The sequence below is a fragment of the Esox lucius genome, chromosome 3 (assembly GCF_011004845.1).
Source record: "Esox lucius isolate fEsoLuc1 chromosome 3, fEsoLuc1.pri, whole genome shotgun sequence".
In the NCBI taxonomy this organism is placed as follows: domain Eukaryota; kingdom Metazoa; phylum Chordata; class Actinopteri; order Esociformes; family Esocidae; genus Esox; species Esox lucius.
Window position 1 is genome coordinate 12855347 of NC_047571.1, and position 21249 is coordinate 12876595.

Consider the following 21249-nt stretch of genomic DNA (forward strand, 5'->3'; position numbering starts at 1 on the left):
GGGTTTTTTCTAATCACACAATGCTTTTGAATGTTTGACCCCTACATTGGTTTTTCAAAACTTTTTACAGAAAAGTTTGAAATGAATGTTGTGTAAAACATTGCCTCCATAAATCCCTAAAATGTGACATGACTAAAGCTGACTAGGCTTTTACTGAATGCCGTAGAGAGGGTCATTACCCAAACATGTACATTGTCTCCCAGGTTTGGCATTACTCTCGCATACAGCACAAATAAGTCATCTCTGGAGGAAGTAATTCAATCAGTACTTCAGAAACATGTTGTAAAATGCAGCTTTTCGACAACAGAGGATTCCCTTTAAATACACTTATCACATGTTCTGATCTATAAAGAAATAGGCCATATCTTCACACAAGTTAAATAAAGTACAAAATAATACATAAAAAAAAATAGATCAATTAAAAAGGGGGTGGGGGATAAATAACATTTGACACACTTGCCCATATTTCAGATCACAAAATAAAGTTTACAAAGACTGGAAATGTTATTGTTGGATAGAAAATGGGACATAAGGGGACTGCTCATATCAAAATGAAGAACCTGCTCCCTCCTCCACCCAGAATGCATGGTGCATATTAAATACAACCCATCAAGCACTTATCCAAAGACTGAATTCTGGACCAAGAGTTGGTTTGTGTAAGTAACCGATTTAGAAGCTACATTACAAGCACTCTACAACTGATCAGCTGATGAAGGTGAAAGGCCAAAAGTGTCAAGAATTGCTGATTCAGCTCATCTTGCCTTTAGGATGGCAGCCCTTTTTTTTTTCCCCCATGGCTGTCTCCTCCTTGTCTCTCAAGGTTGATCACTGCACATTGAGACGTAGCCATTTTATTTTGCACTCATAGTATTATTATTTCAAGTACCACCTCCTCCTCTAGCAGCACCTGTCTGAACGTTCATACGACTAACTAAAGAAATCCACCAGACTTTCTCATGAATGAATTTGACAATGTTAGTCAAGCATCATCATTTACAAAAACTTTATTTCAGTGTATTCAAGTTGACTGACAAAATCCTTTAGGCATAGTTTCTTCATTTAAAATATAAACTGGTCCGATCATCCACGGCAGAGATGCATGTTAAACTATAGTTCATCACTCTGGAATGTGGTATCTCTACAGTGATCTGGAAATTAAATATTGACAGAAATTAGTCTGCCATCTTCTCAGATGGCCTGTTGAAAATAGCTATCAATATTTGCTGACATCTGGTAGGCAACACCATGTATTGCAATGACACTTAATGAAAACACACACACACACACACACACACACACACACACACACACGCACTGAGGTTTTACATTCAAAATATTGATTCCAAATACCCAAGATAATAAAACAGCAGTAAATGTGCCAGTCAAACTATCAGCCTACCCTATCACCACAAACCTGTTTAAAAAAGAAAATGTTATCAAATGAAGTGTCAGAACCATATAGGTTCACAACATTATCTTCTGAGGCTGTAATTATGAAGTCTCAAGAATAACAATAATGGCTTTTTAAGCTGTTCTGTTGAAGAACACTCACTTAAGTGTAGAAACAAAATGGCGGATGAGAGACGACAGTTACATAAGGGAGAAATCATGACACTACAAATAAAGCTGCAATAAAAGGTAGAGTAACAGTTTATTTGGATTGTCTGTAAAGTATTCTACAGATTGCCTGTAATAGTCGATCTACTAACACTAACCTAATACCTTATCCTATCACTAACCTTACTGCTTTCCCTAACTCTTATTTATTGTAAACCTAACCCTAATCTTAAACATAGCAAGCATTTACTTTGTTTTTGATAATTTGTTAATAGTACGAATATCTGTAGCGCATCTACAGTACTTTTGACTATCCAAATAAAGTGTAACCAAAGGTAGTTAGTGATTGATTGTAAACACTTTCATATCCTTTTTTAGGAGACATAATCATTTGTGTATTCCCAGTTAAGTAAACAGGGGGAGAAAAAAAATGCATTTAAATGTCACATTCACAAGACATCTCCTCTATTCTTTAAAGCTATTCAAAGGCCATTACAGTTACTATATGTACATGCAAAAAGACTTAGTAATGGAAACACAATCATACACAGAATATCAAATAGAAACCCAATGGTGGTGTTATAAAGGTTATTTTGCTTAACTGGCGTTAGTAAGGAGCCAACAGGAAGCCTTGTGAAAGAGAAACCACACCATGTCTGAAACCGTACCTGATACTTCATTGCATAACTTGTCGACCACATGGTCAGTCTCTTTGGCAAACAGAGAGAGGATATCATCTTCCAACTCCTCCACAATGCTTTCACACTGTAACAGAAGACGGGATGGGTTGCCACCAGACAGACAGCAAAAACAGGCTCTCCGCACATGAGAGGTTAGCAAGCATGTCTTTTCACACAATAGTGGGCACAACCATGAGGCACACTGCCTCTCGCCATGCCGTTCAGCCATCTTGGATGACTCATGTAACATAGACAGGCGACACGATTGGCGAATCCACACACATGCACATCTATGAGAGCTGTTGGCTTAGGGGTTGGCTAACTTCATCCTAAATATATTAAAGTTACATGCAAGACCGCAAGATCATTGTAAATGGAAAAAAGAAAAATGCATTTGTGCCAGCGTTTTGGATTAACACGTAGACTTAAGCCACTGAATGAAAAACATCCAGATTAAATGTCGAATATTAATAATCATAATAACAGTTACAAAATAATAATAATAATAATAAGAATATTAATGGAAAAAGACGAATGCATACTTATATCTTGTTGTTTCAATAAATGGTTTTATATTTTACAGATTCTGGTGATATCTTAAATATAAAAGATAGTAGTAGAAGGACCTAGGTTTTGAAATTAGTGAAAGGACAATATATGTAAACATATAAGGACTAATATATAAGTCAAGGCACAATTATCACAAATGGAACTGGATTTTCAGATAATAAGCGGTGATATCATTGGCCATAGTATAGGTGTTTCATATGCTTTAAAATCAATGATTTTCCTCGTTTAACCCCCCCCCCCCCCCACCAAAACCAGTTTCTCTTGTACCAATATCATTACACACTTTACAAAAGGTAATACTTGAAAATAACGTGGACATGCAGAAATTGTTTATCTACTTCTAATCTGAAATGTAAAGTACAAACGTAATGGCATATAGCATGAGTGAATATGTTATAGAAACAGGACTAGATGAAATGGTTGCCACCTTACCGCAAACTTTAGGGAATTGGATCCCTCTGGACCATCAAACTTGAAATGGTTAAAATCAGGAAAATCCCCAGTGTCGGAACCTCTTGGAGCAAACCTCTTGTATTGTTTTTTCTTGGTGTCTGGATCCACATGCAGCGCATAGTCACTCATGCTATCACAAACTCCCTCCAGGAGCTCACTCAAGTTGGCCTCAGATCTAGCAAGAGGGACCTGGTAAAAAAAAAATTAAAAAAAACATATAAAAATAAAATCAAGTTTAATCTAATTGTTACAAACAGAGTTTGAGCCCAGTTCGATGATGTTCCTTGGGATGCCTCCGGGTCATGTTGGTGACCCCTAGCTTCCATTCCCATCACACAAACAACCCCTGCTTCCCCTATGCTGGACCGATGACATTTAACCTGTAGAAGTATACCCCTTCCCCTTGGAAACAGGACAAAACATGCAATGGTGTCTAGACAGGTCAAGGTGCACTATGCTCCCACCCCGTGGCCTCCCCGGAAGGAGAGAAGGAAGAGGGTGGTGGCGGGGGGGCATTGAAAGGGGCGGGGGGGGGGGCTGAGCTAAGGAGCAGCCAAGTGCAGGCTAAACAGTTCAGTCTCATCCTCTGGTCCCTTTTGACGGTTCATCTCCTCCACCCTCCGATGATCAAAGCAGGACGTTTTCCTTGTCAGTCCTGGTCAAAAGGTGCTGGGCGAGGGAAGGGGGGGCGCGGATTGCAGATGAACTGGATTTTGTGCAATGTAGATATATCCCTGACCCTATTGTCCCCTTTCAGCCGTGGTACGGACCCTTCCGGCCTCACTGATTACATTATAGAAGCATTTCCCCCCCCACCTCTTTTTCTTTTTTTTTTTTTTTATATATCTGACTCTTAGTGACACAAAGGGGCTCCATGGCTCACTGCCATCTGCTCACAAATAAGATAAAAAGGTACTGCTAAGTTCTTCCTGATCACGGTCGCTCATTTCTATTTTCAATGTAAAGGCCAGGGACCTGGTTGAATGTACAGATATGTAACCAAGTTAACATTGTGGATGGTCTACCACAAAAAAGGAAGGACTTGACCACCTCAACAAGTAAGTCGATTCAAAACTAAAACTGCAATATCAAGTGTTCACTGCAGTCAACCATAGCAGCAATTTGTGTGAACATTTGTGAACCTTATATCTCACTATTCCGATTATTTCTTTACACCATAGGTGTATTTTATGAATATGTATGAGATCTTAACTTAATTGTTACGAAAATTGTGCCTCAAACATAAAAAAATAAATAAATCACCAAATAATAAAAGTCCAACCTCAAGCTGAATCCTTATCATGCTATCCTGAAAATGGTGTGGAATTAAATTCCTTCCTTGCCAGTCTGAGGGGTTTGAAAGGAGCCTGTCAATCACACTTTTCCTGAAGAATGAAGAGGGGACTGCAGGCCTGGCAGAGAAAAGACTTCTCAGGGATGCTATCCTCCATTGAATTCCCATTGGAAAATCAGCCATTATTGTAACACCGCGGAAAGGGCCTTTCAATTTCTGGTGTGAATGATATGGTCCAATGAAAACACAAATTAATCAAAACTAGAACTTATTAATGAAACCGTTTACAGTGAATCATTTTCAAAACAGGAAAAATATGTATTAACAATAAAAAAATAAAATTGCTGCGTGTACCTTTATCGTGACTATCCAGAATCTGTGTCTATTAATGGAGGGGGACAGTAATTATTTCTCTAGGCAGAAACATTCATTGAGGATGAATACATTAATTAAACCCTTTCCATGTACATACACAAATGGAACAACTCGATTCAACTTATTCAACTAAGTTCAATGTCTCTGGGCTGATAATTCATCGTTGCAGGTTTAACTTGGTGCTGGCGTCACTGCCGCCTTCAGGGATCCCCACTGGTTGCTGTGGAGAGCAAAGGAGACTTAAGAGCAGCAAATCTCCAATGATGGCATCTAAGCTCGGTCACCCCCCCCCCCCCCCCCCCCCCCCCCCCGCCTCGATTCAGACGGGGTCAAAAGCCAGTGGGTGCAGCGGAGGTGGGGGAGGGAGCCTTGGGTTATTAAGGAGAAGTTTAAAAAAAAAATGAAAAAGGGCGTTAATTGAGTTCATCAAAAAGGTTGAGCGGCCATGTCTGTAGGCAGTTTCACTCTCAAGTCAGTGTGCTTACTGTTCAGAGCATTGTGATACCGAACCGAGTCATTCGACGCTTAACTCCTCTGCTATGAATGTTCAATTTGATTAGGTAATTACAGTGGAGCTGTATCATTGCATTCTGTCTCTCTCTACTAACAACAACAGGGATATTGCGGAGGCACACCCCCACGGCTGGAGGGCAAACCAAACGGAATATGAACAAGTCTCACTGGGGTATAGGAACTGTAATTAGCATTTCTTTTCAAGTGAACCCTCTTTTAGGAAACACTTGATGGGAGTCTGTGAATATGACATACACAGCTGATGCATAGATTGAGCATAATGGACAGGAAGGAAGGAGACAAGCGGATGTCACAAACTATTATCACGTGGCAAGAGAAGGTCAAGACGATACTTCTAGACTAAAACCACCCAACTCTGAAATGTTTCTAATCCTATGCCTGTGGAAGGTTTGAATGGGACCAACATCAATGGGAGAAGTGGAGTCATATTGGGATTTAGGAAATATAATATCTTAACATCTTTTACTTTAAACTTAACTTTAAATATCCATGGGGTAGAGGGAAAACAACAAGGAGCCTAGCTAAATAAACAGCACGTTGTTAGCTATCAATTACGATCAAAAGGGGATTAACCCCTGAGATCAATAGGGGAGCTGAGCAGCTAATGAAGGTCCCTGGACAGTGAGAATAGGACACTGGAACACTAGCAGGTCTGACCTCTTCACACTAAAACAACACTTGGTTAGGAAAAGAGGAAAAGCTGTGGTTTAAATATCCCCTTTATTCCATAGGGTTAAGCAATAAGAAAACTTTAGATTGAGCATTTGCAGGTGAAACACTTGATTACTGTAAGCCACAGGAACAGTTTAATAAACTGAAATGCATATCGCATAACGCATATCTTTTCTTCTGCCCGGGATGTTTCACAGTCGAGGAAAGCAGGTACAACTATTAAACCATTGGGCCTAGTGTTGCCAAGTATCAATACTAAATATGCTTTCTTTAATGGTATGAATGAGGCTCCCATCAAATCTCAAATTAATAAATTATTAAATATTTTACTTCCAGGATGTACAATCAATAGCCTTGTGTACTAAGAAATGTTTCCTTCAGTGAAGTGCAATGTGGAATATTATTCAAACATGCCTCAACTAAGGTAGCTCTACCTTTTTATCGGTCAGGCTTCCATCAGGGTTGAGTCGGAAACCTCCCACGTGAATGGTCTTCTTTGGATCAATCTGACTGATTGAATAATTGAGCTCATCAACAACAGCCCTGCATGCTAAAAGAAACACACATTAGTAAAATACACTCCTTCACTAGAAAATAAAGCATGTATACCCATAAGTCAAGAAAATTAAAATAAAAAAAGTGTTCAAATGAAATTAGCTTGACAGACGATTAAACGAATGATCACAATTTTGAGGTATGACAGGGTGTACATTAGTAACAAAAAGAAATAAGCCAGGATGTAAACAAAACTGTTGGTAAGATAGAGATATATATATAGATATACATGTACAATGTTTTTTTGTTAAGATTTATTTTCTGGCTATTTATGCAATACTGGATAGTGACAGTGGGGAAATGCAGAGCAGGGTATTTTTGCTGAAAGAGAGGCGGGACAGTAGCCAACCAAAGTAAACATAAAATAATACGTAAAACACTTCTGTTCAGCTAGGTTTTTTTTTTTAACAAAGTAAATCTTAAAAATTCTATAGGTATATGTAAGACTCCTGTAAAAATATAGGTAACTGTTAAAGACATTTTTATGAAGTCCTCCAAATATATAAATAATTATATCAACACAAAAGTAAATGAGCATTTTAACACTGTGAATGGTTTAGTTAGATAGCATCCAGCCATTCTTTCATTCAAAATGGAGGCTTTAGGCTTTTTTTTCTCCAGACCTACAATGGGGGTATTGCCTGACTAAGAATTGTACAGTATTTTCATGCCAGATGTCAGACTGTATGCCTGGAGGGCTTCGAACAGCTTTTTAAATGTAATTGATGCTATGACGCACAGTAGGCTGCACTAATGGCATACTGCGCTGAGAGTTTACACCGGTAGCTTGACAAGTGTTACATAGTCATGCAAGGATGATTCCAAGGTTTGGGAAGACTGCAGTGTTGGTGTCGCTGTTGTGTTCAAAGGACCAAAATGTCTGATAGTGCATCAATGATGGATGAGCTGCCTTTCAGCAAATTTAATTTAGCTTTAAACAACTACTAAGACTGTTTTGAGTTGAAAATTGAAAACACTACAACAACATTGTTTTCCATATTGCTGCACTCTGGTATGTAGATGGAAAACAACCATTGTAAATATCAAATGTTTCTAACCTTTTTACACTTTATCAGTAATGTTTTACATTGCATGTACAAAAACAGCTTTTTCAGATTTTCTATTATTATTATTTTTAAAACAAAATTGGATGATAACACTGATTACTTTTATTTTTTAAGCAACCCCTGACTAAAGAAAAGATAACATCTAGAACTGGACAAAACCGCTTTGGCAGGTCAAATGATAGGAAACAAGCATAGAAGACATTTTGTTTCACAAAATTTCAACTGTTTATTACGGTGCTTCACTATGCAACTTTATAGTCGGAAAAGATTATCAACAGGTGCTGCATTACATATAAGTGGACAAATAAACATCCAACTTACCTGAACAATACAGCACCTTGTCTTTTTTCCCTTCAGCAGTTTCGATTAAGATACTCATTGCCACCATGGCAATTTGAATAATCCATGCTACCATATTCATACCCTGAGGGAAAGAGATATGTATAAAGCAGGCAAGCAAAGCCAATTCATTACTCAAATTAAAAAAGGCATTGCCATTCAGAGCCGGTCAAAGTCAATATAGCAAGAGTAAATTTCTGAAATCAGGGTTGGAGGTAAATTACTGTAAAAGTTGCTTACTTTAACAACAAAAACAAAACAACCAGGGAACTGATTTTCACAAACTGTCAAGAATGTGTTGAGCTCGAAGGAGCTACATGAAGTGAACTGTACAGAGCTTGAGTAAAACAGGTTTTAAAATGGGACAAAAAGAACTGTCTTCCTATTCACAAGGTTTTAAAAGGGTTGGTCACAAGGCACGTCATCAACAGAACTTCAAAACCTAGGTGTTGAGAAGTTTTGTAAAATAGTGAAAGTAAATGGAAGACAACCTGGTTCTGGCAACACCAACAGAATAGAAATGGATGTAAAAAATAAATAAAAAATTACACAACTAAATAATTTATGTAGATGATTTGATAAAAGAAATAATAAAAAAAGTAATTTTCAATTTGTTTCAAGAAAGATACCAAAATCAAATACTGAATAACAACAATGACAAAGTGAGTATGTGTGGCTACCCTAAAACAACATCACCCAAAATGTTCTACTAGAAGGGAAAAAAAACTCCTTGTGATTCAGGTAGATGTTGAACAGAAGAAATTAAGTGACAAAAAGATATACACAACAGAATGTCTGCGGTACATTACATACAAATGGAAAGTTATTTTACAAGTCACATGTGTATTTTTGACCCATTCTGAACATTATCCACAACATTATATTCATTAAGATTCTGTGTGACTGAAGTGTTATCCCTCCAGCTGTGAGGAATGCTGCTAGAATGGATTGATAGGTCTTACTTGAGAAAGTAACAAAATGGAATAGACCTATAACAATGTTTAGAATGACAATGTCATCAGTAGTTTCTAAATGGATGTATAACCAATTGGGTGTTTCCTAAGCCTTAATGTTACTTTTATATTTTGCCCTCACATAGCTAAGCAAGGAAAATATAAACTGTTTGGTTGGGGTAAGTTCCTTAAATATATAAAACATCAAAAATGACACAAAACAAAAAAAATATCAGGACACTTCCATAACGAGCTATTTACATCAAATATAGAGATTTGTTGGTTAAAAATCTGAATTCCCCTGTAAGCCAGTCACACAAGTTCCTTAGGGTATTATTCAATCTTAATATTTCCAGTGATGTATTTTCAGTGAATACTGAATAGGAGAAAACTGTGAATCACCAGTACTGTTATATAGTTGCTAACCTAGCCATAGATAGTGTGAACATGTCAGAAAGAATACAGACACACACACACACACACACACACACACACACACACACACACACACACACACACACACACACACACACACACGTTTGTACAGCTACCCTCAAGGTGAACAGAAAATAGAAATTGCATGCTCCCTTGCCCTAAACTTATCCCTAACCCTAATCTAACCCTTACCCTAAGCTTAACCTAACCCTAATCTAACCCTAAACCTAACCTCAATAAAGTAACATTTATGCCTAAACTTTACCTAGATGTAATACCTAACCTTAACCAACAACGCCTGGACCTTGAAGACACCCCAATTCTAACTATAAAATCAATTGTAAGTTTGACCCTAAACCAGAAATTGATTTTTGCCTCACGAGGACCGGCAAAAGGTCCCAACTAGGTCAATTTTTTCTGGTTTTACTATACTCATTGGGACATTTGGTCCCCATTCGTTCAGTAAGACCTAACACACACACACACACACACACACACACACACACACACACACACACACACACACACACACACACACACACACACACACACACACACACACACACACACACACACACACACACACACGTTGGAGAAGCCAGGAATTTATGGATGCGCATTATGTGATCCATGCACTTCTCAGATTGTAAAGAACATATTTTATAATAAAGCAGAATGATAACTTCTGTTTATGGAGTAAAGAAAAAATGTAAAGCTTTAATGCCACGCTGAAGAGTGTTTGGAGTAAATGTTCTCTTGGATGCAAAACAGTTTGCAACAAATGCAAAAATCTTGCAACAATTTTTTTTTCATGGTATACTTATATTGATTAACTGACCTTAAGGCGTATTAGTGAAGTTTGTTTTGTATTTATTGAATATTTAGAATAGTGCTGGAAAAATAGGCAAGACAGTGCAAGGACGAGTCAAATGGTTGAGGGCTGGTTTCCAAGCCCATGCCGATTCATGCATGTGGTGGAGGTGGTGTCAATGGCTTAGACCACCAGACCATCCACATGTAGTCACTTCCAATAAGCAATAAAGCTTTGGGAAAGGTTTGGGAGAGTCAAAGATCAAGACGTGTCCTACAATGCATACTTCAAGCGTATGTTATCACACTGCCCACTGATTGAGTCTTCCTCAGCCAACAATCACAATTGAGCTTGCAGGCACCCAACCTGCCAAAAGGAGTTGCTAGAGCTAAAAAAACAAGTGAACTGTCTGACATCCACCTCACCAACCTCAGATGGTGCTGATCCAATTTACCTATACAAGACCCCTGTGAATGTTGTATGCTGAGAACTGGATTCTAACTCATTGCTGTAATTATGCAGCTATCAGACCAATTACACCACTGCACCAGTCAGCTCTGAGGCTGATTATTTTTAATACAAATGTATGCAAAACACTGAAAAGTGAATGTAGTACTGTAGTTAAATTAGTTAAAATTGCTCTAATTGACAAACATAGGATTGACACCGTTCTGAAGGCATTACTCTGTAAGTGCTTTGAAAACAGTGAAATGCAAAGCCTATGTGAATACAGCATTGAGAAACAACATACGATATCTGACAGACTTTTTGTAGCGTACGCAGGGCAATACCATTACAAAGCCAGAGTAAGTATGTTACCCTGACATTTTCTAGCAATTTAATCAGTCAGATATCATGTTCCTTGCTTGCAATAAACCGTCGGCTAGACATAAACTTACCTGTTTCAACCAGCAGGTGTGTACGAATGAGGTAAAACTTTTTCAGTATGGTAAAAAGCTTTTTAAGTCAGAAGCGAGGGACAACGATGCGGTTGCTGACAGAACATAAAACCAATGGCTAAACTGAAGTTCGTTTTTTAATCTTCACCTATTTTGAATGAAACACGATCCCATTACCTTAGTGGATAGTGTCTACTTACGTGCTTTGTCCAGACGTTGCCACGTTCAGCCCGGAAACACAACAGTGACAGCTGAGTGAGCCAATGGTATTTATGCTCAATACAGCTATCCAATGCCTGTTCGCTACTGAGAGAACATGGACAGTCTGAGAATACTGACGTAAAGTTGCTTTGAGGTGCGTTCCGGATGAAAACCATAACCTTTTGAGCTGTTAATAAAGCGTGTTCGTGAGTGACAGAACTGAATAATTTGTAGCCTAATTGCAGCGCATTAACTTAATAACCTGCCCTTTTAACTTTCAGTATCTTTAAAGCAGCACTTTCAACATATGCGTGGGTCAGAAGCACCCGAGCGGATATTTGAGAGTACTGTAGGCAAATGTACTCTATGTAGCCCAGTCAAGCCCTTGGGCAGTCCGAGTGTACAGCTGATCAAATTACTCGCGATTTGGCTACATTGTTACATAATTAGCTGTAACCTAATGGAATATACGTAGTCCAGGAATGTGCAGTTGTGCATGTCATTGTTGCCTCTGCATCGTGTGTGTATTTGCATCCAATTTAATCTAAAACCGCTACATTTTCTATATGCCCCATGACATAAGGTGTATAATTGCAGGAAATTGCTTTTAAAACTGAACGTTTTTTCTCTTCACTCCATAGCAGAAAGTCTAGAGCATAGATGCCCAAACTAGGGCCCGCGGGCCAAAGTTGGCCGGTGGTAACCTTTGATTTGGACCACCGAGAGAGAGAGAGGGTCTTCGACACAGATTGTCATTTCTAATTTGACAGAACATTTTTGTTTGTTTTATTGTTGAACTACAACAGAGTAAACTGAAATTAAATGTTTAAATTAAATGTAAATTAATTAGATTTTTTCCTGTGAATGCGCAATTCAAGGTGCAACACCGCATGCTTTGCGACACGACATCAATAAACGTCAACAAATTAAATGCAATAATGGAGTAATCAAGGCAGTGGCAGACAGACAAGAGAAATTTTAAAAAAGCTTGGCAAGATGAGTTTTACAACCATTGACATTACAACCACATGGTTTTATTATTGCTTGTGTATTTGGCATTGAACTGTATTGTACATTGAACACTTGGGGATTGTTGGTTTTATTGTAATAAGTTCATTAAAATGCAAAATAAAACTGCATTAGTTAATCAGATTAAAGTTGTTTTATTTTTATTTTAAACCCATAGCAACTTTAATGTAATACACTTTGATTCATGATGCAAAATTTACTTTTGGCCCACGGCCCTCAATCAAGTTTGATTTTTGGCCCTTCATAGGAAAAGGTTTGGGCACCCCTGGTCTAGAGCATGACATTTTAAAAAAAATAGATACATCTATCATTCAATCATAAACATTTTTAATTTGAGCAGATGTTCTCTATAACTGCAACAATGGTACCATTTCCTGTACTGTGGGCTTTGCTGATTTTGTTAAATGACCCACGAAAAGAAAAAGGGCCCAGGAGAAGTGTAAGCCGAACTCCCCATCAAAACAATAACAATCAAACTTTTAACAAATTCATATAGGCTAGCAATGACATTTCTAAACTTATGATCCCATTCTGAATTAGCCAACAGGTGATGGTCAATAGGCTACCATAGCCCTACTTTATTGTATATTAACCATGGGATTGCTAGTACATATTTGTTTCCTTCAGGCTTTTAGGATTACCCTTTCACCCCAGTCCATTCTATTACAAATGAACAATTAGTCATGTTAGCTTAGCTTAATTGCAACCCTGTGCTTAAGGAGATTTCATTGCTTGTGTTGATTTAAACATAATTGTTTTGCATTAATCAGTAAAAGAATGGGATTAGTGTACTCTTTTTCTACAGGCTACTTAAACTATTGTAATGTGGTGGTTAGTTATTGAAAGTAGAGGCAGTGACTTGGTTTCACATGGTGCCTACAGCTAGTGACAGGTGTTCCCTTCACAGGGGAATTTGACCTGTTTTTTTTCCTCTCCAGTAACTGTATCCACTGATCACCTTCTCATATAGTGGTGGCTTCATAGAGAAGCCCAAATAGAGATCAGACCAAAGGACGTGTTTCTAGATAATAGAGTTCGTTTTTTAATGCTGAAAAAGAATGGTGTGGATTAGTAAAAAGAAATTCACAGTCCCAGAATAGACCTTAGAGCTGTCTGATGACACAGGTAAATATGATTGTCTCCTTGGTCTTTGGTAATGGCTGATAATGATGCTCCCCAGAACTATATGTCAGATGAAGAGCTGAACAATGACCTTTACCACAGTGAGCAGGAGTCCCAAACTAAGAGGTTAGATGAACTTTTCCCCGTTCTGCAGGCGTCAGTGGTAAAGGTAAGCAGTTAGTTGAAAGGTTGCTTTTTGATGTTCCAGAGAGCGTCTGGAGGAGAACAAGGTCAGCGTAAACACAGAACACAAGATGTTATCTACTCCTGACAAATCAGCAAACAGGGATTACGTGAAGGCATTGACCTTTGGGAAAACTTGGAACCAGCTTGCCACCACAACAGAATGCCTATACAGTTTCCACATGGATTGATATTATTGGTTCACATTTAAGGAGTTGAATTACAGCATAATAAACAAGTGTCAGTGGATTTCCTTCTCAGTAAACCTAAGCATTGATACCATAGCCAAGCATAGGTCTTCATAGGATGCTAATAGGACTCCCAGGGAATACATGTAGATGGCTATGGGAACTGGAGATGAGAAGATTCTGGAAAATGCAGAACAATATTGAGATGTGAAAAGGCTGGAGACTAAACTATACAAACTAAAGGACAAAACGTCCAGGCCAGGGTAAAACCCACACAGATACTGTCAAAATCAGTAACTCTCAAGGTAATGCATTTTAAGTGAGTCTTCTTTTCTTTGTATCTCTGAAGATAACGTTGCATTGGCTTTTTACAGAAGGGAAGATTTCAGATCTATTCCAGTCCCTGGGGGTTGACATCTTTTATCTCTCTCTGGCAGTTTATTTGTCTATCTGTGCCCTGACTGACAAAGTTTGTGCTGACAGCTTGTTTGGCAGGAGCCGATGTTTCTCTGTCGTTTTTCTTGATGTGTTCTGTACTGACCTTGGGAGCTGTAGCTCTTTGGAGAGTGATGCATTGTGCTGCGGTGATCCACTGGCAATTACTAGTGACGGCTAATACAACAGCCTCTCTCTACACTAAGGCTAGATCTGATAAAGTTCTTCTCTGGATAAAAGAGTATTGACTTCTTTAGATTGGATATAATGAGGTTGAGGATGTGATAGGATAATTGTTGATTCTCTTATGTTGTTTCTATTTTCTCATGAGACAATTACCCTGCTGGTTTTGGAGGGCTATCATCCCAGTGTGGTCGATTTTCTGTTACTCACATTAGCTGTGGTGCAAGTAAATGGTAAAAAACCCTCTCAGTCTGTCTCTGTTTATCTACACCACAGATAAAGATGTGTCGCTTTGTATAACCAAGATTAGATGTCACTTTTTAATGTGTCTGTCTATGGCAGGCTTACGTCATGGTCATCTAGAAAGTAAATAAACACAGCCATTACGTTGGAGAAACACATAGTTTGCTATCCATTTGATGAACTTATGAATACTATATTCTGTAGTTAATTTCCATACTACAAAGAAAAGTTCATTATTTTGTTTTGTGGCAAGCAGAGGCCATGGCTTAGTTAACTATACATTACGTAATTCTAGGGTCAAAATGCAAAAAGTCTGGCTAAATCTACCATCAATGGACACTGACAGGGTGCCAGTTATAGGCATAAGCAACACAAGTGTTCGCTTATGGCCCACTAAAGGGAGGGGGCCCCAAGTAAAATTTTGCTTAGGTCTCCCAAAACGCTACAGCGGACATGAAACCATAACCGTGCTAGCTAGCGCTAGCTGGAACAATAATATGCGCATTTTGACCAATTTGCACAAGGCCTAATTGAGATAAAAGGCAATATAATTGCTTCTTCCAAGCAATTGTTGCTTATGCATTAGCATGTTAGTTTTTCTTTATCTATTGCAGAGAACACCAGGTTGTAGCTAGTTAAGATTAGCTTATTATCTTGACCAAAGACAAACCTTCGAGAAACCTTCCCAAAACGTATCTGTGCACATAGAAATGAAATAAACAAGAACATTTCATTATTTTCTACGTCAAACAATTGTTTCTCCATCATCATCAATCTAGGAACTTACACATGGCTTTCTTTTACTATTTAACCAACTTGCTAAATTAAGTACCTAATGTAACCTTACTTGTCAAGTAGAAAAGTAGCCAACTCTGTATCACTGTTCATACAAATTACAGGTCTCGTCATCTATTTAATTCCATATTCACCCCCGTTTTACTCCATGCTTTGTCTGATCCTAGCGTTTCTTCTGTATATTTTAATTTCTGGAGTGCTCAATGTAGGCCTACATGAACCCAAACAAAGCTTGTCATTGGCCCTCACTTCACACACCTTCAATGAAGTACACATCTACAAATTACCTGGCCTTCTGTGTTCTATTTGCAACCATGGCAGTGGGGGTAGTGTCATTCCTGACACAGCCAGAGACTGTTTTCTAATGTTAACTAATGAAATGTATTATTATTGGATATTCTAAATGGAAAATGCTGCCTAATGCACCTTTGATTATCAACAGCTAACTGTCTTGTAAAATATACTAGTAAAATATATGTTTTTCAACAGATTAGTGGATTCTCAAAACCGGATGTCATACCAACTGTACATGTGGTGGTCATGGGTTTCACAAGAGTTTCAAAATGTGTAACTTCAATTGCATACACTTTGTTACCACACTTACAAACTGATGAGCCAAATGTTTTTTCCCCCCATCTAGCCTCATGAACTCATAATTGTTATCCTTTTGGGATGCTGCCGTTAAGTGCTGTGGCACTCATTTCGCATCATGAGGGCTATGAAGTAAAATCCTTAGAGAAGGATAGAGGACCCATCCATATTTCCCTTAATGGAGGATTCACACTTCCTGTTAGTAGAGACCATGACAAGTAGACATAACATAGTGTACATCCAAACATTGTTCAGGTAGTTAGGAACTTTCAACACACAGGTTTCTCAAAGACTTGGAAGCAGTCAATCTCTTTTCAACCCTTAACCATAATACTCTGTCATCCATGGCGTTGTTGTTAGATCTGTGTGCACAGTGGAGGTCAATCTCTACTGCTTTGTTTTGAACCAGATGCCGCTTTGCTAGGTACAGTGGGGAGAATAAGTATTTGATACACTGCCGATTTTGCAGGTTTTCCTACTTACAAAGCATGTAGAGGTCCGTAATTTTTATCATAGGTACACTTCAACTGTGAGAGACGGAATCACATTGAATCACATTGTATGATTTTTAAATAATTAATTTGCATTTTACTGCATAACCTAAGTATTTGATCACATACTAACCAGTAAGAATTCCGGCACAGACCTGTTAGTTTTTCTTTAAGAAGCCCTCCTGTTCTCCACTCATTACCTGTACTAACTGCACCTGTTTGAACTTGTTACCTGTATAAAAGACACCTGTCCACACACTCAATCAAACGTACTCCAACCTCTCCACAATGGCCAAGACCAGAGAGCTGTGTAAGGACATCAGGGATAAAATTGTAGACCTGCACAAGGCTGGGATGGGCTACAGGGCACAAGGCTGGGATGGGCTACAGGACAATAGGCAAGCAGCTTGGTGAAAAGGCAACAACTGTTGGCGCAATTATTAGAAATTGGAAGAAGTTCAAGATGACGGTCAATGAGGGATCAGCCCAGAACTACACGGCAAGACCTGATCAATGACCTGAAGAGTGCTGGGACCACAGACTCAAAGAAAACCATTAGTAACACACTACGCTGGCATGGATTAAAATCCTGCAGCGCACGCAAGGTCCCCCTGCTCAAGCCAGCGCATGTCCAGGCCCATCTCAAGTTTGCCAATGACCTTCTGGATGATCCAGAGGAGGAATGGGAGAAGGTCATGTGGTCTGATGAGACAAAAATAGAGCTTTTTGGTCTAAACTCCACTCGCTGTGTTTGGAGGAAGAAGAAGGATAAGTACAACCCCAAGAACACCATCCCAACCGTGAAGCATGGAAACATCATTCTTTGGGGATGCTTTTCTGCAAAGGGGACAGGACGACTGCACCGCTTTGAGGGGAGGATGGATGGGGCCCTATATCGCAAGATCTTGGCCAACAACCTCCTTCCCTCAGTAAGAGCATTGAAGATGGGTCGTTCTGCTTTTCTGATGTATCATATACTTATGTCATGCAATAAAATGCAAATTTATTACTTAAAAATCATACAATGTGATTTTCTGGATTTTAGTTTTAGATTCTATCACTCACAGTTGAAGAGTACCTATGATACATTTTCAGACTTCTACATGCTTTGTAAGTGGGAAAACCTGCAAAATCGGCAGTGTATCAAATACTTGTTCTCCCCACTGTACATGTCCATATTTCCAGACATTAATCAGGGTGGGATAAGAACAAAGCCTGAGCCACAAGTAAAATCAATTTTTATGTCAAAAACAAAGAACATATTTTTATAAAAAAGCACAGTATGGCAATAGAATTGCTTCTTTCTTGTTTGGCACATGCCTTGAGTGTTGCTGATAGCCAGACAGCCTTAGCTTTTTGGATCTTAGAACTATTCAGACATCAGAGAAAGGTAATAATTGACATTTCAAATAAATGTCCCATTCAAGCACTTTCAGGTACGTTCTGACATTTAATGATTCTAATAGCGTGGAAATGTGGAGCATAAAATAACCTTCATTATGTGGGCTATTGAGATAGCTTAATGGACAATACTTGAAGAAGATTATAATTAAATAATCACACTTATTTAAATATTTCTAAATGTTATACATTTTCTTCATAATTTACCCTAACATTGTGAAAACGTCTGAGTCAGACATAAAACCCAGTGTTTATATACACAGCATCTTTGGAAAGTATTGAGACCCCTTCACTTGCCAGATTTTGTGGTGTTATAGACTTAATTTATAATTGATTGCATTATTTTATTTTTCCTAGATTTACACAAAAGTTTTTGGGGGTTTTTTTGTGCCAAATGTCTCTTGTACATATGTATTCAAAACCTATCTATAACACTCCCAATTGAGCTTGGATGCATCTTATGTCCTTATTTCTCTTCAACTTTAATCAAGTAATTGCCTTGATTTAGAAAGGCACACACTTGTCTATGTAAATTTCAACACTTCACAATGCATGTAATGGCAAAACCCACAACATGAAGTCAAATGAAATCTTTGTAGACCTCCAAAAGAGAATTGTTTAGAGGCATAGATCTAGTGAAGTTTATAAAAATGACCAAATCACAAGTTTTCCAGGAGCACAATGGGCTCCATCATTGTGTAATGGAATAGCTTTAGAACCACCCAGAATGTTCCTAGACCTGGCCAAATTAAGTAACAGGATTAGAAGTGCCTTGGTCTGGGGAGGTGACCTAGAACCCATTGGCCACTCTAACACAGCTTTAGAGTTTCTCAGCGGAGATGGGAGAATCTGCCAGAAAGAGAACCATCTCTGCATCACTTTAACAATCAGGTCTCAATGATAGATTGGCTAGACAGAAGCCAATCCTTAAATGCATATGACATGCTGCCTGATAGTCTCAGAGAGCCTGAGGAAAAAGATTAGCTGGTCATGAGAACAAAATGAACTATTAGGCTAAAATGCCAAGTGCCACGCCTGGTAAAAAAAGGTACCATCCATCACGTGGCTAATACCATTCCTACGCTGAAGCAAGGTTTTGGGAGCATCATGCTATAGTGATGCTTCTCAGTGACAGGGACTGGGAGACTGGTCAGGATTGAGTGAAGAACGAACAGTGTAAATTACAGAGGTCCTTGTAGATAACCAAAATCGAATACTTGGATAATTTTGTAAATCAGATATGTCAAGGTTTTTCAATTAATTGGCAAACATCTCTTAAAATGTTTTTTCACTTTGTCATTATGGATAATTTTATTTATATTGATAATAATAAAAAAATAAGTAATTAATTAGAAATTAATTGTGTATAAAGTGAAGAGATCGGAATACTTTCCAATGGTCTTGCCTCATTGTTTACCAACCAACCAAATTTGTGAATGGGGTTTGGTCTGTTTAAAAAAAAAAAAAAAAGGATAATCAATACAAAATAACAGGATGGAAAGTGAAATCAAGTACAGATAGATATTCTCCAGATCAATAATAATCATGATAATTTTGTATGAGATAGATTTGAAGTAATAATTAATATTAGTAATTTGATAGCTTATACACCGATCAGCCATAACATTATGACCACTAACAGGTCAAGTGAATAACACTGATAATCTCGTTATCATGGCACCTGTCAGTGGGTGGGATATATTAGGCAGCAAGTAAAATTTCTGTCCTCAAAGTGGATGTGTTACAAGCAGGATACATGGGCAAGCGTAAGGACCTGAGCGACTTTGACAAGGGCCAAATTGTGATAGTTAGACAGTTCATGGGTGGCCAAGGCTCATTGATGTGCATGGCGAGCAAAGGCTGGTCTGTGTGGTCCGTTCTAAAAGACATGCTACCGAGCTCAAATTACTCAAATGTTAATGCTGGTACTGATAGAAAGGTGTAAAAATAGTGCATAGCGGTTTGTTGTGTATGAGGCTGCGTAGCCGCAGACCAGTTAGGGTGCCCATGTGCCTACAATGGGCACGTGAGCATCAGTGGGCCACGGAGCAATGGAAGAAGATGGCCTGGTCTGATGAATCACATTTTCTTTTACATCACGTGGATGGCCATATGCATGTACGTCGCTTACCTGGAGAACTCATGGCACCAGGATGCACTATGGGAAGAAGGAAAGCCAGTAGAGGCAGTGTCATGCTTTGGGCAATGTTCTGCTGGAAAACCTTGGGTCCTGCCATTCAAGTAGATTTTACTTTGACATATACCGCCTATCTGAGCGTTTAGTGGAGTCCAAGCCTCAAAGGGTCAGGTCTATTTTGGCGGGCAAAAGGGGGACCTACACAATATATGACCACCTACACAGGTGGTCATAATGTTATGTCTGATCGGTGTACATTTCTTATAGAAATTAATATAATAGCATATAAAATACCTACATCCATAAAATGCAAATATGAACATTCACATTTGAGATTTTTGATTTTATGATCAAGGACAACTAACTCGAAAGGTTAAAGCCATTTTTAAACCATATATTTCCGTAAATTAATCATTTATTTTCCTGAGAACAGGAAAGGCACTGCATTGAAGATATCTTTAGATAACTAACCAATTTTATAGACTATTGTTACTGTTATTGTAAATATATCCTACTTAGATAACTAACAAGCAAAATAACAGCAAATAATTGTATACATTTTCCATAATCCCATCCTGCCAGTACTAACACATATTCATATTTTGAGCTTTAATTTTGCTAGCTTGCATATAATTGGTTAGCTAGCTACCTAAAGACATTGCGCTGTCAGCATTTTCATTGATTTATAATGTTAGTATTTGCTACAATAGTGAGAATGTTTTTTTTGTCCAAATGCTTGAAATTGAATAACATATAGGGAGGGATCTTAAACATTTCTCTATACAGGTCCAGGTCCTTGATATACTTCTGTCTGTGCTTATGGACTGCCCTCTTCAATTCAAATCGAAGGTTTTCAAACCTTGAAACTGAGATGCAACTTTTGATTTTGTGTTTAAATATGCTTTTCTTTGTGTATTTTAATGGATTGTAATCTGGAAAATCTTCGGTTGTTCGCTGGAAAATATTGAAACAACACTTACAAGTGCAGGCCTAAAGGCTCGTAACTCTAAATAACTCAACCAAGCAATTGTATTATTATTTTTAGCATGAAAAAAT

The 21249-nt window shown here is 38.3% G+C and overlaps 1 protein-coding gene across 2 annotated transcripts; it reads right to left on the bottom strand.

The window, feature by feature from the left end:
• Positions 1-986: 986 nt before the first annotated feature.
• cnpy1 (canopy FGF signaling regulator 1) lies at positions 987-11708 on the bottom strand. 2 transcript variants are annotated; one of them, XM_010894039.4, is made up of 6 exons: positions 11395-11708; positions 8079-8181; positions 6570-6685; positions 3240-3449; positions 2226-2322; positions 987-1148 (listed from the first exon to the last, which is right to left on the bottom strand). In XM_010894039.4, exons 1-6 carry the CDS (start codon positions 11569-11571, stop codon positions 1108-1110), a joined length of 744 nt encoding a protein of 247 aa, XP_010892341.2. In that variant the 5' UTR covers positions 11572-11708; the 3' UTR covers positions 987-1107. The 2 variants fall into 2 exon arrangements, with proteins under 2 accessions (XP_010892341.2, XP_010892342.2); XM_010894040.5 differs by lacking the exon at positions 11395-11708 and adding an exon at positions 11195-11383.
• Between the last annotated feature and the right edge of the window lie 9541 nt (positions 11709-21249).